Source organism: Cervus elaphus, chromosome 18 (assembly GCF_910594005.1).
Source record: "Cervus elaphus chromosome 18, mCerEla1.1, whole genome shotgun sequence".
NCBI classification, from domain to species: Eukaryota; Metazoa; Chordata; class Mammalia; order Artiodactyla; family Cervidae; genus Cervus; species Cervus elaphus.
In genome coordinates, this window is record NC_057832.1 from 121723517 (window position 1) to 121743737 (window position 20221).

Sequence of the window (20221 nt, forward strand, 5' to 3'; positions counted from 1 at the left end):
TGTCACTTTAATCACATGTTGGTTTATTTCTCTGGGCATATCACATTTGCATGTGTTCATTCACCGCGGGGAAATGAGTTCTCCTCCTGCCAGCTGGGGTTTATTTACCATTTGTTCCCCTCTGCCTTAGCATGGATCTCCTCGAATCAGAAAATGGATGTTGTGGCCGACTAATTGGAAACCTTCAATCTACAGCTTTGCAGAGGCTGGGGTGTCACCCCCCCAAAGCAAAATCCCTTTTTGCCCATCCAGGCGACCGCCAACCTGAGGAGAGGTGGCTGGGCACCAAGCAGGACCCCTCAGCTTTTAGGGTGGGGGGCAAACCAAGATGCAGGCACACGCTCCAGGCGCCGGCTTTGAGTCCAGCCTGGAATTCTCTCCCCCAGGGAAAACGGAATGCTGGTTTTGTCTCCAGGGGAAAGAGACAGCGCGTGCGTGCATAGCTGTGTCCGACTGTTTGCAACCCTGTAGACTATGGCCCTCCAGGCTCCTCTGTCCGTGGGATTTCCCAGGCAGGAATACTGGAGTGGGTTGCCATTCCCTCCTCCAGGGTATCTTCCAAAACCAGGGCTGGAACCTGAGTCTCCTGAATTAGCAGGCGGATTCTGTACCTCTGAGCCCCCTGAGAAGCCAACAGTGACAGAGGATCCAGGCAAACATGTGCCGCTTACTGAATGGGCATGGGGAGCGCCCCGCTCCTCAAACAGCAGCTGAGAAGCACAGTGAGACCCGGAGATCGCTGTGCTCCACCCACGTCGTAGCACACACAGAGTCTGTCCTTGTTTGCTGGGCTTTTCTCCCTTTCTTTTTTCTCGTCTCCATGGTGGGCTATTCAGTATGAGGTGGATTTTATTGAGCAAAAGGTCAAAGGATGGAAAGAATAGAATTCATTTTTAGGCAAAATCAGATTTGTGCTTCCTCAGAATTATGATAGCTAACTCCGTGGATGATAGAAATGAACTTCTTTACAAAACAGAAATAGACTCACAGGCATAGAAAACAAACTTATGTTTACCAAAGGGGGCGGGGATAAGTTAGGAGTTTGAGACTAACATATACATCCTTCTGTATATAAAATAACAAGGACCTCCAATACTTTGTCCACCTGATGCAAAGAGCTGACTCATTGGAAAAGACCCTGATGCTGGGAAAGATTGAAGGCAGGAGAAGGGGACGACAGAGGATGAGATGGTTGGATGGCATCACCGACTCAATGGACATGAGTTTGAGTAAACTCCGGGATTTGGTGATGGACAGGGAGGCCTGGCGTGCTGCGGTTCATGGGGTCACAAAGAGTTGGACGTGACTGAGCGACTGAACTGACCTGAACTGTACAGCACAGGGAACTGTGTTCAGGGTCTTGTAATAACCTCTAATAGAAGAGAATCTGAAATATCTATCTATATATGTACAGATACACACACACACATACATAACTGAATCATTTTACTATACCCCTGAAGCTCACATGACACTGTAAAGCAACTATATTTCAGTTTTTTTTAATGGTTTAGCAAACACCCCTGGAGAATTTTTCAGGGCTCCCCGGATTCTGTGGCCCCAGGTGAGTGGGGAGCCCGACCCTGCACTTCCTGAGTGCTGAGCTGTTGTCTCTGGATTCCCCACTTTCTTTTAGGAAGCTGGAGGTTTAACGCGTGATTCACAAGGAGAGAAAAGGCCCCACACAGACTTTATCCCTTCCACTGTATCTCTCATTGGAAATGACATAGAAGTGTATCTCAAGACGTGTTTTATCCTAGTTCAACCTCTCGAAACCAAATGAAGCAGTTTATAGACTTAATCAATGACTTCTGTCCGCAGAATGAAGAGCCGGTATTCTCCAAGGATGGCCGGAAGTTCTTCTTCGTCCGAGCGATCCCGCAGGGTGGGCAGGGGAAGTTCTACCACATCACCGTCTCCTCCTCCCAGGTGAGCCCCCCCCAGGTGAGCCCCCCCTCCCAGGTAAGCCCCCTCCCCGGTGAGCCTCCCCAGTTTTTGCTCAGCGAGTGGGATTGGCCCCCAGGGGCCAGGGCTGAGTGCACTTGTCACCTTCAAGGTGTGCAGAGGGGAGCAGGGCCCCAAAACTGGAAGGTGGCTCCCCCATGGGGCCAGAGAGGGCCCTGATGAGCCAGCCGTTCTGAGCGGGTGGAGGTGGCGTTCCTGCCGCCTGTTGCTGCTCAGGAACACAACAGGAGTGATGCTTCTGATGACATCAGGGGAGACCCCGGGCACTTTGTTGGGTCTGAGCCCAGGGCACGTGGACCGCTGTGTTCGCTGGTCTGCCCGGTCAGCCTGGCCTCCCTCTTCTGGGTCCCGAGGGCCGGCCCCCATGCCCTTGCGGCCCCCAGGGCGTCCCATCTCCATGGTCAGCCAGAGTCACCTGCTGTTGCCTGCGCTGGAGCTGCGGGCAAAGGGCAAAGGGTCACTGATTAGGGAACATGGTAGCTGAATACAGTGCGTTTAGACAGAGCAGGCTGCCAGTGAGTCCACCCCCTGCAGGGGGAGCACCCAGGGCCTGTCCCCTCCCCGCAGGGTGCTCCCCAAGGCTGCCCTTCAGGGACCCCACTCAGGAGGAAGGCGAGGGGTGCTGGCCTCCCATCTGCACCACCCTAGGCCTAGGCAGGCAGGTCCGTGTTGAAGCAGGTCCAGAACTGTTCAGGATCAGGACATGTGAATGAAATTGTTTTTTAAAAAATTATCAAAAATATCCCATGAGTGTAAAGTAGTTTCCTATTCATGGTATGACCCTAAAGATAACCTCCAAGGAAAACTTCCAAGAATGCCCCATGGAGTAGCCTTGATAGGGCAGGCTCCAGGGCTGGGTGCCTGCTAGTCACCCAGCAGGAAGCACATACCCCCAGTAGGGCTCCTCCCCGGGGGCCCTCGGCCCCCACTGCCCTGTGGGTCTCCTGGCCCCCCGCTTCTCCCGACAGGCCCTGCCCCCACCGGCTGTCCCTCATCCTGAGACCACCCCTGGGGTTCCCGCTCCCAGGGCACCCATGGCTCACACCTTGCGTCTCACATCCCAGCCCTGTGGGGACATCCACGTCTTTCTCCATGTGTTATGGTTTAAACTGTCACAGTCGTTCTGCTCTGGGAGGCCCTTGGGGGCAGACCGTGTGTGCAAATGTGCAACATGCAGGAAAACGCCTTCAGACCATCCCTGAGACCAACAGCAATGATGACCAAGGGCCAGGGTGCCCTTCCCTGCCTCCCGCCCCCTCCCTTCCCAGCTTTATTCTTTCTTTCCCTGCCCTGTCTATCCACTTCCCCATGTTTCTCTCCTCTCGCCTCATCCCCCTACAGTGATGACCCACTAACTAGATTCACAAGCTGTGAAGGAACACCTTCCCCAGCCTGTGAAACGCTGGTGGTCAAGGCGCAGAGCTGCCGGCGGGAGTCGCTGGCGATCTAGTCGCTGGTTGGTCAGCGCCGTGCCAGGCGTCCTGCCCCGTCACAGCAGCACTCAGAGAATCGGGGCTGGCCACACGAGGCCAGGGTGGGGGCAGAGGAGGGGTCACCCCAGGGAGGCCCTCCTCACCAGTTCGTGTCTGAGGGCCCCGGGCTGAGAAGGGAGGCTGTGATCCAGCCCCCTCCCCAACCCCTCACGCCCTGCCTGTGTTGCAGCCCAACAGCAGCAACGACAACATCCAGTCCATCACCTCCGGGGACTGGGACGTGACCAAGATCCTGTCCTACGACGAGAAGCGGAGTCAGATGTGAGTGAGCGTTCGCCCTGCCGCCCCCCATCCTTCCCCGCTCAAACGGCCCTCGGCCCAACCCTCCCGGAGGGCGGGCATCTCAAGGCCCTAGTTCCCACCACGCCACGTCCGGAGTCGCCGGGTCCTAGCGACTAGCCTGCAGGCCCGGGAACAGGGGCCAGCCATGCGGGGTCCCTGAGTCTCCTCTGGCTCTCGGGGCTGGGGGTCGGGGAGCCAACTGCATCCCCAGTGAAGGTTCACTGCTTCCCCCGCTTGTAAGAGAGACGGGCCAAGACAGAAAGAAGTTTCGGGACTTCCTCCAAACTGTCAGGCCGGTAACATCAGGAGCTCGGGCTCCACTCAGGCCGTCGGGGGGGGCCAAGGGGGACGCCATCACCCCGCCCGCTCCTGGACCAGAGCCTGCGTTCCCGCGTGGGGTCCCGGGCGGGCCTGGGCCGAGGAGTCGTGGAGGCGGGCTGCGTGTCTGGGCTCCCGGCCCTGGCCCTCCAGAGGGTTAGTCCTGTGAAGGGAGTCCCAGCTGTGCGCCCCGCGGCCGAGCTCTGGGCGGTGCGGGCACACCCTGGCCAGCGGAGGTCTGCCCGGGCGCGGCGCCGTCAGCCCGTGGGAGTGTGGCCGTCCCCTCCCTGCCCACGGGGAGCTGGCCCCGGGCAGGAACTTGCCAACTGTGGGCCCTGAACAGCGCAGGACCCCCGGGGGGCGGCGGGGGACGGGCCTGGCGTGCCAAGTACAAACCTGCCCCAAAGCCAGCTAACCGCTGCGCCCCCGCTGGTCTTCACAGCTACTTCCTCAGCACGGAGGACCTGCCGAGGCGTCGCCAGCTATACAGGTGCGGCCCCACGACGCGCCCCGAACCCCAACCCCGCCCGCCCTCTCCCCGCAGCCCCGCCCCCTCTCTCTCCCCACAACCCCGCCCCCCGCCCCCGCCCTTTCCCACAACCCCGCCCCCTCTCTCTCCCCGCAACCCCGCCCCCCCGCCCGCTCTCTCCCCCCACAACCCCGCCCCCGCCCGCCCTCTCCCACAGCCCCGCCCACCCTCTGCCCCAACAGTGAGGCACCGTCACCACCCCCGCTATGCTTTCCAGAAGGGTAAGAGGTGGCCGCTGGTTCCTGCCGCAGGCTCAGGGTCACCTAAGGGGACTCCGCGGTGTGAGGCCCGGTGGCCTGGACGGAGCCGGTGCCTGCCCCCCGCCCTGTTAGGTGCACGGCCGCCCCCTCCATCCGCAGAGTAAGGGCTGCACAGGGGGGGTCCCTTCAGAGCCTGAGAAAACTTGGGCACATCCCTGCTGTCACAGGCCCACTTCTTTCCGTGGACGAGTCACCTCTGCTTGTCCACCTGGATAATCCCATCCGTCCCGCCCCCAAATTAGCAAAGCGTGATGGAGGCTGGCCGCCCACCTGCCTCTGACTTGTCCCGTCAGGACGCCGCCCCCTCCCCACCAAAAGGTCTTCGGTTCGGTGGACGGTTTTCTCGTCCAGACCCTTCCTGTGCCAGCAACTCAGACCGGGACTTCTTCCAGGCTTCTGGAAGGCACCTCGGTGTCTAGCCTCTGATAACACCTGTTGGTTAAGCCTTCGGGGCGTGAAATCGTGCTTGATCAGCGAGGCCCGGAGTGACAGGTGCGGGTCGCCCGCTCCTGTTCTCGGCCCCTGAGCGAGGAGCCCCCTCCCGCCCTCTCGCTGGTCGTGGGGGAGCCCGAAGCCCAAGCGCTGCCGTTTCGAGAGCCCCCACCTTGCCCTGCCGCGGTGGCAGGCGCTCCGAGGGGAGTGAAAGACCCCAGAGCGCGTAGATCCTGCTCCCAGAGCGCCGGCCACCTGCTCAGAGGGACCCAGCGCTGGAGACAACACCCCACACTCTCCCACCAGGACTCGTCCCACCGGGGTGACCCCCAGAAGCAGCCGTGCCCGTGGCGCGGCAGGGCGGGGGTTGGGGGGGGGCTCATGACAGCCAAGCCCGACATGGCATCCAGGGGGGTCTCAGCAGGGAGATGGGCAGAGGGACAGCGCCCCCAGACGTCCCCTGTAGGAGAAGCTGGCGGGGCACTCAAGGGCTGGGGCTGAGGGTCTGGCCTTCAGTGACCACCCCCGTCCGCCCCCCCACCCACCCGCAGCGCCAGCACAGTGGGCAGCTTCAACCGGCAGTGCCTGTCCTGCGACCTGGTGGACAACTGCACCTACTTCAGCGCCTCCTTCAGCCCCGGTGCAGACTTCTTCCTGCTCAAGTGCGAAGGTGAGTTCCCGCCACCATCCGGGCATGCGTCGTTCTTAGCTGCTGTGGGGACCAGCAGGTACCCCCCTCCAGGAGCTCCAGGACCCCCGAACAGGAAGGGCCGCCAGCTGAGCATTGTCGGCTCACCGAGCAGTGTTCCTGGATCACCTCTGTCTGGAGCATTCCTGATGTTTTACATCTTATAAAGGGTTACAGCTTATCAGAGTGTTCTCCACATGCTATGCTGGTTAATCTTAAAATTCACCTACATTTTCCTTTTCAAAAAAATATTTATCTTACACATGGATGGACGCAGGTCATCTAAAAAGGTGATGAATCAGTTTCAAAAATAATCAAGTATATGTAAAGATTGAGATATAAAAGAACCCAGAAAAAAAAAAATTATTTTCCTAGGACCCCAGGGAAAATTAATTTCCATGGATAATTTATCCCACACTTCAAAAAGTTCTTGATCACACTGGTCAGCACATACAAAACAGCAGGCCAAGTCCCATCATGGACACAAAGAAATATCTTTGTGTCTTTTCCTCATCTCTTGGAAAGATAAGATATGAACCCATGGAAAGGTAAGAAATAACAAATAAATTTGTAACAAAATATGTCTCAAGGAAGAGCTTGATCTACTGAGATCGTCTCATGGGAGGAACCTACAGTGAGCGCAGAAACACACACACACCAGGAACAACTCGATCCCAGGGTCACGGCTGAGGCGTGAGGAGCCTTCTTCAGGCTGTGATAGCCTGATGGCCACTCAGCAGCTCGAGACCTCATCCTCTCTGTATCAGCATCATCATCTGAAATCTCAGCCCCTTCATCACCCAAGCTCAGTCCCAGACATGGTCCGTGGACGATGTGATGGGAGAAAATTGCATGTTGGTGGTGGGGGGGATCTGAAATGCAACTCTAGGCCCCAATCCCCTTGAAGCATCCTACCAGACTCCTCTTTTCCCATCAGGACCTGTCGCCCCAGGGCAGGACCTTTGTGAAATTACGTGTTGGGGACATGCAGAGATGCACAGAGCACAGAGACTAGGGAGTATGGTCAGCAGACCCACCAGGAGCGGGAGACAAGGACCAGAGCTGCAGGACCAGAGATCTGACACCTTACCTCTAGGGGAGGATGTGGCCTTACGGTGTGGAAGGTCGTGATGAAATACAGAAGGGAAATGGAAGTCGACCTACAGAGAAAGTCCCAGAAATAATGGCTGGATGGGAAAGGTGACAGAGCCTCCCTCAAGGAAGGTCTAGAAAAGAAGGCAGATGTCGTTTTCCAGAAATAGGTTTAAAATCAAGGCAGACAGTGAGCTGGGGGCTTAAGGCTCTGTGTTGTCCCTGGCCAAAGTGGTCATGGTTTGGGTCTCGTTCTTGGGTTCTTGCTAACATTCCCCAGAGGATGAGATGGTTGGATGGCATCACCAACTCAATGGACATGAGTTTGAGCAAGCTCTGGGAGTTAGTGATGGACAGGGAAGCCTGGCATGCTGCGGTCCATGGGGTCACAAAGAATCGGACATGACTGAGCGACTGAACTAACTGAACTGAACTGAACGTTCACCAGTGTTTGCTTCTGCTAGGTTCCGCGGGGTCTTCTCACACCAGAGCTCAATGGCAAGGGCCCCGTGTGAGGACGGCAGCCTCTTGTTGTCCAGTGCCGTGGACTCGCACCCAGGGTTGAAGCTGAATGGCTCTCCCAGGAGTCTGTGGCCCTGGGTTTGGGCGCGGAAGCTCCCATGTGCGGGTGGTGGATGTAACAATGGCGCCCACCTTGGGAGGCCCCTTGGACAGTGGGTGGAGGTCACTGGACAGTCATTTGTGTGCAAATTTCCTGTCCTCCTGCTGGCGTCCGTCCCGAGTGGGGAGTAACGTTTCTCTTTATGTTTATGCTCCAGCCAGTCCAGGGACTTGTTTTCTTTATAAAGCTGCCTGTATGGTGGTCTGTGGACATTCCGGGTGAGGAGATGGCTCCTCAGTGGCCACTGTGAAGGAAAACAGAAGCAGACAGGCAGTAGGGCCATCCCAGGTCACAGACACGACTCGGCCCCTGAGACCCCTGTGAGCTCAGCTTCAGAAGGACGAGCGTCCCTCCCCACACACATGCCTGGACCCACTAGTGACAGAACTGATTTGTAGAGTTTGAAGGATAGGAGGCCTCAGAGACCATCTGACCTGGTCTCCACCCCCTGCTGCATCTTATTAAGAAACTTAACTGATCGTGGAGTTTTCACCTCAGGACTCTTTGAATCATTGGAAAGTAGTGTTAGTCACTCAGTCGTGTCTGATGCTTTGCGACCCAGTGGACTGTAGGCCACCAGTCTCCTCTGTCCATGGAATTCTCCAGGCAGGAATACTGGAGTGGGTTGCCATTCCCTTCTCCAGGGGATCTTCCCGACCCAGGGATTGAACCCAGGTCTCCTGCATTGCAGGCAGGTTCCTTACCATCTGAGCCACCAGGGAAGCCCAGTAGATATAAAAGTAGACCCGTGTGTAGCCCACAGCAGCGTTTATTAAACTCCACACCCTCTCCTGTTGGCTTCTTCCACACTCCAAAGCCACTCTGATAGACTTTATTTATTTATGTATTTATTTGGCTGCATCGAGTCTCGGTTGCGACACCTGGGATCTCCGTTGTGTCCTGCAGGATTTTTGGTTGTGGTGCACAGACGCTAGTTGTAGCGTGCTGGCTCTGTTGCTCCTCATGGCATGTGGGATCTTAGTTCCCCAACCGGGGATCTAACCTACGTCCCCTGCATTGCATGGCAGACTCTTAACCGCTGGACCACTTTTGTAAACCTCTGAGCAGCATTTTACTGCTCCTCCCCTGCTACAGGACTCTACTATGTAGGTCAACTTAGCTTCTCAGATGCAAGCAGAACAGCAACTAAAATCTCTCCTTTTAAGGCTGAGGGGAAATGTAAGGGCAGCTGGACGATTCTCTTGGGTGAATTGGGAAAGGAAAGTCTGTGGATGCTCCCGGGCTCAGAAGTGTCTGGCCCATCACGTCAGGAACCACAGATGTTCATCTTGGTCAGGGATTGTGGTCAGAGGATTTACTAACTAGTTCAAGGTGGACCCTAGCCACTGAAATAGAGGCCCAGTTGGAGCAGATGCAAGCTCACCCCACATCCATACATATGGGCTGGGTGTCATAGCCACTGTGAAACAGTGGCAGCCCCATGTAAACCTGTCCTTCCTTTTCGTGGACCTTCCATTATGATGGTTTCTGGTAAGCTTATCTGATATGGGTCTGTCACCTTAGCTTACACTGCAGTGCCCAGTGGTGTAACCCCATGATGACTAATCACAGCTCATCAATAGCTTGCAGTCAGAACTTCTGTTTAATCAGTCCTCTGGCATATAGTAGTTCTCCTTGTTGGTGGTGTTGGTCAGCTGCTGAGTCCTGTCTGACTCTTTGTGACTCCATAGACTGCAGCACACCAGAATCCTCTGTCCTCTACTATCTCCCGGAATTTATTCAAATTCATGTCCACTAAGTCAGTGATGCCATCCAACCATCTCATCCTCTGTTGTCCCCTTCTCCTCCCACCTTCAATCTTTCCCAGCATCAGGGTCTTTTCAAATGAGTTGGCTCTTGACATCAAGTGGCCAAAGTATTGGAGCTTCAGCTTCAGCATCAGTCCTTCCAATGAGTATTCAAGGTTGATTTCCTTTAGGATGGACTGGTTGGATCTTCTTGCTGCTGTAGTAGATTCTGTCCATCTTCCTTGTTGTAGAGTTTCATCTCATCATCATGTACTTTCTCCTCTAATTTTTCATTAACATTTCCTCTGCGGTTTCTCAAAAGATTGCCACTTTTATAATTTTTAAATTTTTAATTTTTATGTGACCACTTTCAAATATATACATTATTTTTATACCTTTGCACACTGTTAGATTAAACATAGACTAAAATAGAATATAAGTAAGTAGACACTCAGAAATGTTTGTAATGCTTATATCCACTCGTACATGGCTGGATCCCATCTATCACTGTCAGTATTTATATCTAAATGGCATGGGTTTTAGGCGATCACTGAATACTTCCATGAGGTCCATGTGTAAACCATGTTCAGTAGAACTTTGTGGAAACTCACTTGCATATTTAATGTAGGGATTAGATTCTTTTCCAGATCTCTGGGGCCTGGCAATGAAGCCAGCTGCATCCAAAAGGTTGTATTATGATATAGCGTCTTATAATGAGATCAGATCTAATCTAAGGTAAGCCAGTAAGCCTCAGTTTACATGCTTAGTGGGTCTTCTCAAAGACCCTGAGATAGGTAATGGAAATAACCCAATACTTGTCCAGCTTCTTACATGTTTAAAAGTACATTCTTATAGTTTAATACTCAACGCCCATATTCCCATGTCTGACTCCTTGTAATTTATACTCTTATCACAAATAGATCTGCTTAGAGTACCCTACACTCAGTGTTCCACACATCCATACTTTTGCCTGGCTGCCCAATGACCTCCTATACACCCTCCAGGGTTTCTCTCAGGCAAAAGTTGATTTTATTCCCTCTCAGGAGTGTTGAAAATGTTAGTCACTCAGTCATGTCTGACTGTGACCCCATGGACTGTAGTCTCGCCAAGCTCCTCTGTCCATGGGATTTCCCTGACAAGAATATTAGAGTAGGTAGTCATTCCCTTCTCTAGGGGATCTTCCCAACCCAGGGATCGAATTTAAAGATTCTAGCTCCTTGGAAGGAAAGCTACAACGAACCGAGACAGCACATCAAAAAGCAAAGACATCACTTTGCCAACAAAGGTCCACATAGTCAAAGCTATGGTTTTTCCAATAGCCATGTACGGATAACAGAGTTGGATGATAAAGTAGGCTGAGCACCAAAGAACTGATGCTTTTGAACTGTGGTGTTGGAAAAGACTCTTGAGAGTGTCTTGGACAACAAGGAGATCAAACCGTCCATCCTAAAGGAAATCAATTCTGAATATTCATTGGAAAAACTGATGCTGAACTGAAGCTCCAATACTTTGGCCACCTGATGCAAAGAGCTGACTCATTGGGAAAGACCCTGATGCTGGGAAAGACTGAAGGCAAAGGAGAGGTGGGTGGCAGAGGATGAGATGGTTAGATAGTATCACTGACTCAATGGACATGAACTTGAGCAAACTCCAGGAGATAGTGGAGAACAGGGAAGCCTCCTGTGCTGATCTCCATGGGGTTGCAAAGAGTTGGACATGAGTTAGCAACTAAACAACAAAAGAAGCCAATGTCTACATGACCCCCTCCATCCAAGACCCCTTGTCTTCTCTGATGCTTTCTGGTGGGATGTGTTGAACGCTGACCAAATAAAATACATCTGTGTTACAATAATCAATATATATGTGCTTTATGCATGTAATTACTCCAGAATATCATAGTTATGGTTTAGGGAGAAAATCTAAAATGTCTCCCCTGGGCTCTTTGATCCAGAGAGGTGTCTGTGTACCTCCAACCAACCCATCTTCCAGAGAAAAGGTTACATATACATCCATTCTAAGAATTTTTTTTTAAACTTCTTTATTTTGGGTTGTGCTGCATCTTCACTGCTTCGCACAGGCTTTCTCTAGTTGTGGCAAGTGGGAGCTGCTCTCCGCTGTGGCAGCTTCTCTCACTGCAGAGCGCGGGCTCTAGGCATGCAGGCTTCAATAGTTACAGCACGTGGACTCAGTAGTCACGGTTTGTGGGCTCCAGAGCACAGGCTCGGTGGTTGGGACACCTGGGTTTAGTTGCTCCGCAGCATGTGGAATCCTCCTGGACCAGGAGTCAAACCAGTGTCCCCTGCATTGGCAGGCAGAGTCTTACCCACTGCACCACCAGGGAAGTCCCATACCTCAGTTTTAAATGGTTATAAATTCTACTTTTTCCAGACAAGAGTTTTTTTCTAATATATATTATATACTGCATTTGAAGTCAGAAAAATACCTTTTGCAATCAGGCTTACGATCGTAAACTTCAGACAAGCACTATTTAATAAAAACACACTATTTAATATGAACCACGTAGATAATTGAAGTTTTCTACTAGTTATATTTTAAAAGTAGAAACTGTAATACTAGTTTTGATACTATATTTTAATTTACTTAATATAGTCCAAACATTATTTCAACAAAAAAATCTATGTAAAAATTTTAAAATGGTCATAAATTTTAAATCATGGCATATTGACACTTCACTTTCAAGACAACTTTCATCAGCCTGTGTACCTCAGATTTTCTTTTTTTGGTTGTCCAACCCTACTTTCAACTATGACACAGCCCTCAACAGCAAGTCAGCAGCAGCAGCATCTGAGTCATTACCATTGGTGTCAGCAGTCTTCTCTCCAACAAGGCACTCACATCTGTAAATATCTAATTATCATTCACATTTATGTTTAAATGTCTTGTTTAGTAAGTTGCTCAGTCATATCCAACTCTTTGCAACCCCATGGACTGCAGGACACCAGGCTTCCCTGTCCTTCACCATCTCCCAGAGCTTGCTCAAACTCATGTCCATTGAGTCGGTGATGCCATCCAACCATCTCATTCTCCATCATCCCCGTCGCCTCCTGCCTTCAATCTTTCCCAACATCAGGGTCTTTTCTACTGAGTCAGCTCTTCTTTGCATCAGGTGGCCAAAGTATTGGAGTTTCAGCTTCAGTATCAGTCCCTCCAATGAATATTCAGGACTGATTTCCTTTAGGATGGACTGGTTTGATCTCCTTGCTGTCCAAGGGACGCTCAAGAGTCTTCTCCAGCACCACAGTTTGAAAGCATCAATTCTTCAGCTCTCAGCCTTCTTTATGGACCAACCCAGTATATTAATATTTGCCTCAAGCTCTATGGTAGGAAAAGCAGTGGGAGATATTGGTGGGAAAGCAACTGGGTTCTGAGCAGGTTGGGAGATGGGCCGTGAGCAATATGGACTCGGAGGCCACGACAGTAACCCCAGTCACTGTCGCGGTCCTGAGCCAGGCTGACGTCGCACTGAGAGCATCAGCAGCGGCGGGTGAAACTCCGAGCTGTGTCTGCCTGGCGCTTCTAGCAGGAGCTACAGACCACACTCAAGTGGGCAAGAGGTGTGCTCCATCCTGCCCAGGCCCTCCCCCACCCTGCTGATGCTGTCTCCGCTCCTTAGGTGGCATCTGGACTCGCCTTCCAGGAGCATCACCCACGACTCTGTATAAAAGACCCCAGAGCACGTCCCAATCCAAGTTGCAAAGCTGCCTGGACCCTCCCCTCATCTGTGTTCTATTCTTGCTCCATCTTTGCCACCGGACGGTCCTTCCCAGTCTTCTAAGCTGTCACAGCTGTCCCCTCCCTGAAGGATGCTCTGATTCACACCAGCCAGCCCTGTGGAAGCTTCATGCACAGTTGTTAATATTCTTGATGATTCTCTTAAAAACCTCTTCCTGCTGTGCCTCGAAACCGCCTTTTCTTTTTTCCATCTTGGAAATCGACACCGACTGCTTCTTGACTCTGACGTTCACTCGGTCCCTGCTCCGTCCTGCTTCTTCCCCCGCAAGCTCACCCATGACAGTGTCACTCAGGTCTCCTCCCAGAGGTGAAAGCCTCTAACTCAGAGAAGAGGGGTGAGCAGGGCAGGGCAGGCCGTGAGGGCGGGGGACGGAGGAGTTCGCTTTGGTCTAATGAGGAGAATAGTGGAAAGTCCTTTTGGAAAGACAGATTGAGGGGAACGGATCCATGGATCCATGTGAACACTGCAGTGTAAGGTAGCGCTGAATAACATCACACGATTTCACAAGCACACGCCCGGAAGAGTGTCTAGTGGAAGAGCTTCACCAGCAGGCTGGCTTCTTGAGGAAGAAGTTTGCCTTGAGAAAAAACAGAGCGTTCTGAACAAAGGGAAGAGTCTAACCAAGAATCAGAAGCATGACTCGGACTCACAGGTTTGTGGACATACAAGGTGGGGAAACAGCATATAAGGTGGGGGTGCCACCAGGCAGGACAGGGAGGGGCCAGGTTTCCAGAACCTCACACGCCCTGCTCAGGAATTTAAATTTCAGACAGTAGGTTAATGTTTGCCTGACTCTCATTTCTCATATAACTCACTTAATGGGCTTCCCTGGTGGCTCAGCAATAAAAACTCACCTGCATGCAGGAGTTGCAGGAGACCCAGGTTTGATCCCTGGGTCAGGAAGATCCCCTGGAGGAGGAAATGGCAACCCACTCCAGGATTCTTGCCTGGAGAATCCCATGGACAGAGGAGCCTGGCAGGCTGCAGTCCAAAGGGTCATAAAGAGTTGGACACAACTGAATCGAGTTAGCATGCATGCATGCGTGACTCACTTAACAGAATGTGTAATAGTGTCATTAACATTTTAAGATAGACACCAAGCAGGTTTCTGGTGTGCAGCCACGTGTATCTAGTGAGAAAGCCTCGTGTGAGTGGAGGCAGGTCTGAGGAGGCCAGGCCACTGCGAGAAACCTTGATCCAGCTGCAGCGATGTGAGTGCGGGCAGTGTTTACAGAGTCTCCAGCTGTGCAAATGAAAATAGAGAAATGGTGTTGAGACTGAAATAAAACTTCTCCTTTAACTCTACTCTCTCATTCATTTAGTCTATTTTTTTATAGACTGACTTTATATTGGGAAGTTATAAACTACACTGTAAATTTAGAAAGTGAGTTTATACTAACAAAATACAGCTGTTGGCTATTTGACGCATGGGAGTTCGGCACCACCTCTGTTTTAAACAGGGCTCCACTGCTGAGAAGTGAAAGCCCACTCAGTGTAGCAGGGAGCCAGTCTCGAGGTGGCCTTGGCAGGCGCGCGACTCAGGGAGAGCGCAGCCGGGTGTGAGTGTGTGAGGGCGGCCCTGGGCATGCCCCCCTCCCCTGGGCTGTTCTTGGGGTCACAGCGCAAGGACAGGACCACATGCGCGAGGGGAGCTCATGCCCCCCCAGCCCAGGCACCCGGCCTCTCCGAGCCTCGGTCTCCACGGCTGGGAAACGGCTTGTTCTCTGGGTTACATTTAGGTAGCATCTCCCGGAGCCTGTGAAGTGCAGCTTCACCCCCGTTAGTTCTTGGACAAGTGACCACAGCCACGCCAATGTCCAAAGCCCGCAGGGAGCACCTTCATGCTTGTCTAGCCCGTTAGTTAAGCCAACACCCAGCTTCACAGTCCCAGCAGGAGCTTTGAGGTGCTCCAATAAGTTAAAAGTAATCTTTTGTTTCACCTCAAGCAGGTTGTTTCTCAGACAGAAATAGAGAGGCAGAGAAATTCTTGATCTAGATTGGTTCTCATATCTCATCAACTCCAGAATTCTCTGTGCCAGTATGAAAAGCCAGTCACGTGATTTTTTTTTAAAATTGAAATATAGTTGATTTACAGTGTGTTACTTTCTGCTATTCGGTGAGCAGAGTGATTCAGTTACACTCATATATATTATTTTCATATTCTTTATGGTTTATTGCAGGATGTTGTGTATAGTTCCCTGTGCTATAACAGTAGGACCTTGTTGTTCATCCATTCTGTATATAACAGTTTGCCTCCATCTGCTCATCCCAACCTCCCAATCCTTTGCTCCCGCACCCTCTCTCCTTCAGCAACTGCAAGTCTGTTCTCTGAGTCTGTCCCTGTTTTGTAGATAAGTTCATTTGTGTGGTATTTTAGTTTCCACATATGTGATATCATATGATGTTTATCTCTCTGACTTACTTCACTTAGTAGGATAATCCCTAGGTCCATCCATGTTGCTGCAAGTGGCATTATTTCACTATCTTTATGGATGAGTCATTTCATTGTATGTATATATATAACATCTCATCCATTCATCTGTGGATGGACCCTTAGGTTGCTTCCATGTCTTGGCTGTTGTAAATAGTGCTGCTGTGAACACAGGGGTGTGTCTTTTCAAAGTATTTTCTGGGTATAGGCCAGGAGTGGGCTGCGGGATCCATGTGGTAACTGTTTCCAGTTTTCTGAGGAACCTCCAGACTTTCCTCCACGGGGGCTGCACCAGCTTCCGTTCCCGCCCACAGGGAGGAGGGCCCCCTCTCCTGCCCCCTCGCCAGCACTCAGTCACGTGGTTGTGCGCTTACACGTCATCAGGTTGCTTTCTCCTCGGTGCCGGGCGACGCCTCTGCCCTCGTGTGTCTGTAGGACGCGCATTTTGGACGCACGCGCACACCGCGCGGCACCGCCGCCCGGGAACCTAGGAGGCCAGCGCCCGGGTCCGGCTCTCCCGTTTGTGAGCAGCCTCATTGCCCCTGGGGCGGGGCCGGGCGCTCGGTCCGGCGCTATAGGAGGGTGGGCGGCCGGAGGACCTTCCTTCCGCGGCTCCCGCCCGGACCCGCTGGGGCCTCCCGGCCATCTGCCGCTCCTGCACCGTCCTTGCTGCCGGCCCCTCGCTCTCACCGTGCAGCATGGACTATGGGGCTCTCCATCCAGAAAGAAACGGACACGCCGAGAACAAGAGGAAGCCGTGCTGTCCACTGAGGAGAACGTTCCTGAAGGTTCCGGATCACACCCGTCACATCACAGCCCAGAGCAGGTCCTGAGATTCAGAGTGGTCCCCGTGGACCACTTTGAAGCTTTCTTCAATCACTGGTTGACATACAGGCCTTGATGCTCTGGAATAAAGCCTCTGGAATCCAGACGGCCCTGATTTAGTCACTGAGAACACAGGCAGAGACGAGTAGACGTTTTAAAAGAAAAAAAAATCTCTCTTGAAGGAACAAAACAAGAAGAAAAGCCTGCTGAAGGGTTGTTGATTCTGTTTAAGAAGACTCCTATGTGTCCTCTCTGCATTTCGGTGCTAATCTCTGCTAAATTTATATCCTCATTTCAGCAGGTAGTGATCGCCTAGAAAGTTGCAAAACATGCTCTTTCTAAACAGTCTCTTGAAATGAGGCTTCTCACAGGTTCAGTTGAGATTTTCCCACTTAGTGCGAGTGGGCGCGTTTTATCAGTTTTCTTTTTCACAACAAGGAAGCTCGCAGAGACTGGGAACCTCTTGTCTCTGCCGCTCATTTTCCTGCAGGTTCGAACCCACAGCTGGGTCCCCTCACCCTCTGCGGCTGCCTCTGGGGAGCTGAGCCCTGCCTTCCAGCTCCAGAGCCTTAGCTGTGCAGAATAAGCTGCTAGCCGGAGATTTTGGTGTTTCTTTACAAAAAATAAGAATTCATCATGTCTGTCCTTTATCACAAATGAAACTCATGTGGAATAATTGATTAGGAGGCCTTGCAAAGTATAATGCAAACCATCTGACTGGAAAAGCCAAACCTGGCTGGTCTTCCTCCCAGGAGAGTCACGGCACCCTCACGCCCCACCCGGAGCCCCCCAAGACGCATTCCAGCCTTCCCCTCCCGGGTCCACGCGGCTCAGATATGAGCAGCTATGGGGGACACTAAGAGCCCTAGAGGGTTCCCGCCTGCAGGGCTCATGTCTGCGGGAAGACGCGTGAACAGAAAGGTCCCTCCTGGAGTCAGAGCTGTGCCACCCTGTGCGCAGGGCTGCGAGAAGCCTGAGGGATTCCCCAACTCTGTGCCTGGGACGTCACTGGAACCACCACTGGCCCTGACCTCGGGGAACCGACAGACTCTGGAGGCTCCCCCTGACCAAAGTGCCTGGATTCAGAGCCCGGACGCTGCTCTAAAAGTCAGTCGTTCACCCTGTCCCTTCCCACCAGCAAAGCCACCGCCCGTGTGACAGATGAGGACACCCAGACACCCAGCCCCTTCCCCCACAGGCGTGTGGCCCGTGGGGCAGAGCCAGGAGCAGAGTCTGCCTTTCACCCGTGCCGGAGACATCTGGGTGCCCGTGACAGCGCGTTTGTCACCTCCCGTGCGCTGGGGGAAACCCGTCGCATTGCTGATCGCTTTCCACGAGAATCCCCTCTGCAGGCCTGAGTGCACTGAGCCCTGGTGAAGCCCAGACACAAGAGGGCACTGCAGCCCTGCGCTTCAGCGCCTCTTCCTAGAACCGCTGCAGGGTCAGGTTTCTGGTGATTCACTGGGCGCAGCCTGGTGTCTCGGCTGAAATCAGTGTCCGAACTGCCTCATCTGAATGTGTCAGACCACCCAGTGGGCCACAGGGGACCGGCCTGTCCACTGCGGGCAGGAAGTCTTTCTCTGGTGCCTGCTAAGTGCCAGACTTGGGCTGAATGCTGGGCATGCAGACACGAGCAAGGCAAAGGCTGCCCTCAAGTAGCCCAGCGTCTGCAAAATTACCAGCTGGCCGAGGGGGCAAAGGAGCACAGAGGGGAGCCGGCTTGTCAAGCACCTCCTCTGGGGGTGGGCTGCCTGCACTCTGGTTTCTGATGACTGGCAGCATCGGTGTATGTGGTAGCCAGTTAATGAGGGCTCTTAAGTTTCCAAGCTGAGCAAAAAATAGGCTCAAATGACCAAAGGTTATCACTGAACATACCTGTGGAAAAAGGACTTTACTTTATGGGTACAGTAGCAGTCCAGGTGGCCTTCAGGACTGGCCGAAGTGGGTGTGGATGATCTGGGCTGGGGTCTGGACCTTCCGATGCCAGGTTTGCCTGTCTGTAGGTGGGAGAGCTCCAACAAGATTTGAGTCTATGCTCTTAACTAACCCCTGTCTATACTGTGAACATGGGATCGTGATATCCAGGGCTAAGAGGTAAAATCTGATTTGTTAACTGGAGAAAGAATCATCATTCGTGGAGCCTGGAACCTGGATGAAGTCAAGTGTCAGTTGCCCAGTCGTGTCCGACTGTTTGTGACCCTGTGAACTGTAGCCCACCAGGCTCCTCTGTCCGCGGAGTTCTCCAGGCAAGAATACTGGAGTGGGTTGCCATGCCCTCCTCCCGGGGATCTTCCCAACTCAGGGATCGAACCCATGTTTCTTAACTCTCTTGCATTGCAGGCAGATTCTTTACCACTAGCGCCACCTGGGAATCCCCTGTATATGAGGCATGTGACATGTTGACATGTTTTAGGCTTTTTATTCGTATCACCATTTGATTCCAGAACAACTTTTTAAGAGGAAGATGCTAAGGACCAGCTAATAAAGGTAACCTGCAGGACTCCACTCAGCTAGCCAGTGTTGCTGCTAGGATGAACGCTGAGGTTCACTGCCTTTTATAACTGAGAAATATATGTGCATGAGCAACCACGTGAATGGACTGTGTCTGCTGTCATTCCTGGCAATACCATAGGCGACTCTGTACCTCAGTTACTTGTCTGTGAAATGGGGATATAGTGCCTACTTCACAGGGTTATTTTAAAGTCTAAAGGAGTCACTGCATGTAAAACACTTAGAACAATGCCTGATGTGGTGATCATGGTGTAATTATGACATTGTTGCTATTCTTATTATTGTTATCACACTGATTCTACCAAAGCGGGAATAGTCAGAGGAAGCATCACAGAGAAGATGCTGGAGCTGAGCCTTGCAGGCAATGCAGAGGTTTAGAGGAGACTAGGTGGGCAGGGCATCAAGGGGGAGGAGGGCTGAGCAGGCACAAAGATGCGAAACAACGCAGCTTCTCTTCTAAAGGACAAGGCATTGGGGAGGTGTGTGTTGGGTGATAGGAGACTGTCTGAACAGGTCTTTGATTTTGTGCCAAGGGTTTCAACTTTGTCATGTGGGGATTGGAGAGCGACTCGGGGTATTAATCAGAAGAGTGCCAAGGTCAAAACTGTGGGAATCCTTGGGCAGAGGTGAGGAGGGAAGTGCTGAAAGTGTTCCCATGGCAATGGGAGGTGGCGGGAGATGCTTCAGCAGGTGCAGTTGAGGAGACCTGCTGAGGAATCAGATATGACAGTGTGAGAGAGTTGAGTGTAGATTTTACTTCCCTTTAAAAGAAGTGGTCTGCTTGTTCTACATCCTTGAGTCCAAAAGGAAGAGCAGGACGCTCTGTATCCACCAAGCGTCAGGAACCGTAGGGGATCCACTCCTGGTCACCCCGGTACCTCACAGTCAGGCGGCACCCCCAGCTCACAGATCCTGCACCGAGAGCTGAGGCCTCTGCCCTCGGGATACACACCCAGCTCTTGGCGATCACTCCCGCTTACACTCCGTGGACTGACTGTGAGGGGCGAGGGGAAGTGACACGGGCTGGTGGGCCGCAGGGGGCAGAAGCAGGCAGACCGAGGGGCGCGTTAGAGTCCCACTGGCCACAGTCCTTCAGCCTGAGTCAAGACTTGATCAAGTTCAAAAGAAAAGAAGACTTAAAGTGTAGCCTGTCGTCATTGGGGTTATAATAGAAGTCTCATTTCTTTGCATTCTGAATTTGTACATCCAAATAAATACGCTTCTCAGGAAGCCGCACAGCTGTTCTGACAAGAGGTTATTGCCCAGAAGAA

General features: G+C 52.4%; 1 protein-coding gene across 7 annotated transcripts in view; it reads left to right on the plus strand.

The window, feature by feature from the left end:
- Window positions 1–20221, plus strand: part of DPP6 (dipeptidyl peptidase like 6) — a 1045929-nt gene that overhangs the window by 976703 nt on the left and 49005 nt on the right. For 5 of the 7 annotated variants that reach the window (XR_006334937.1, XM_043872438.1, XM_043872440.1 and 2 more), the window contains exons 13-16: window positions 1822–1944; window positions 3628–3719; window positions 4501–4548; window positions 5831–5949. Coding sequence is in view for 6 of the 7 variants with exons in the window: in XM_043872438.1 (XP_043728373.1) it covers window positions 1822–1944; window positions 3628–3719; window positions 4501–4548; window positions 5831–5949 (382 nt within the window). In the remaining variant the exon portion in view is untranslated. The remainder of the gene's footprint in view (window positions 1–1821; window positions 1945–3627; window positions 3720–4500; window positions 4549–5830; window positions 5950–20221) is intronic. The other 2 variants (XM_043872437.1, XM_043872442.1) reach the window with 1 other exon arrangement.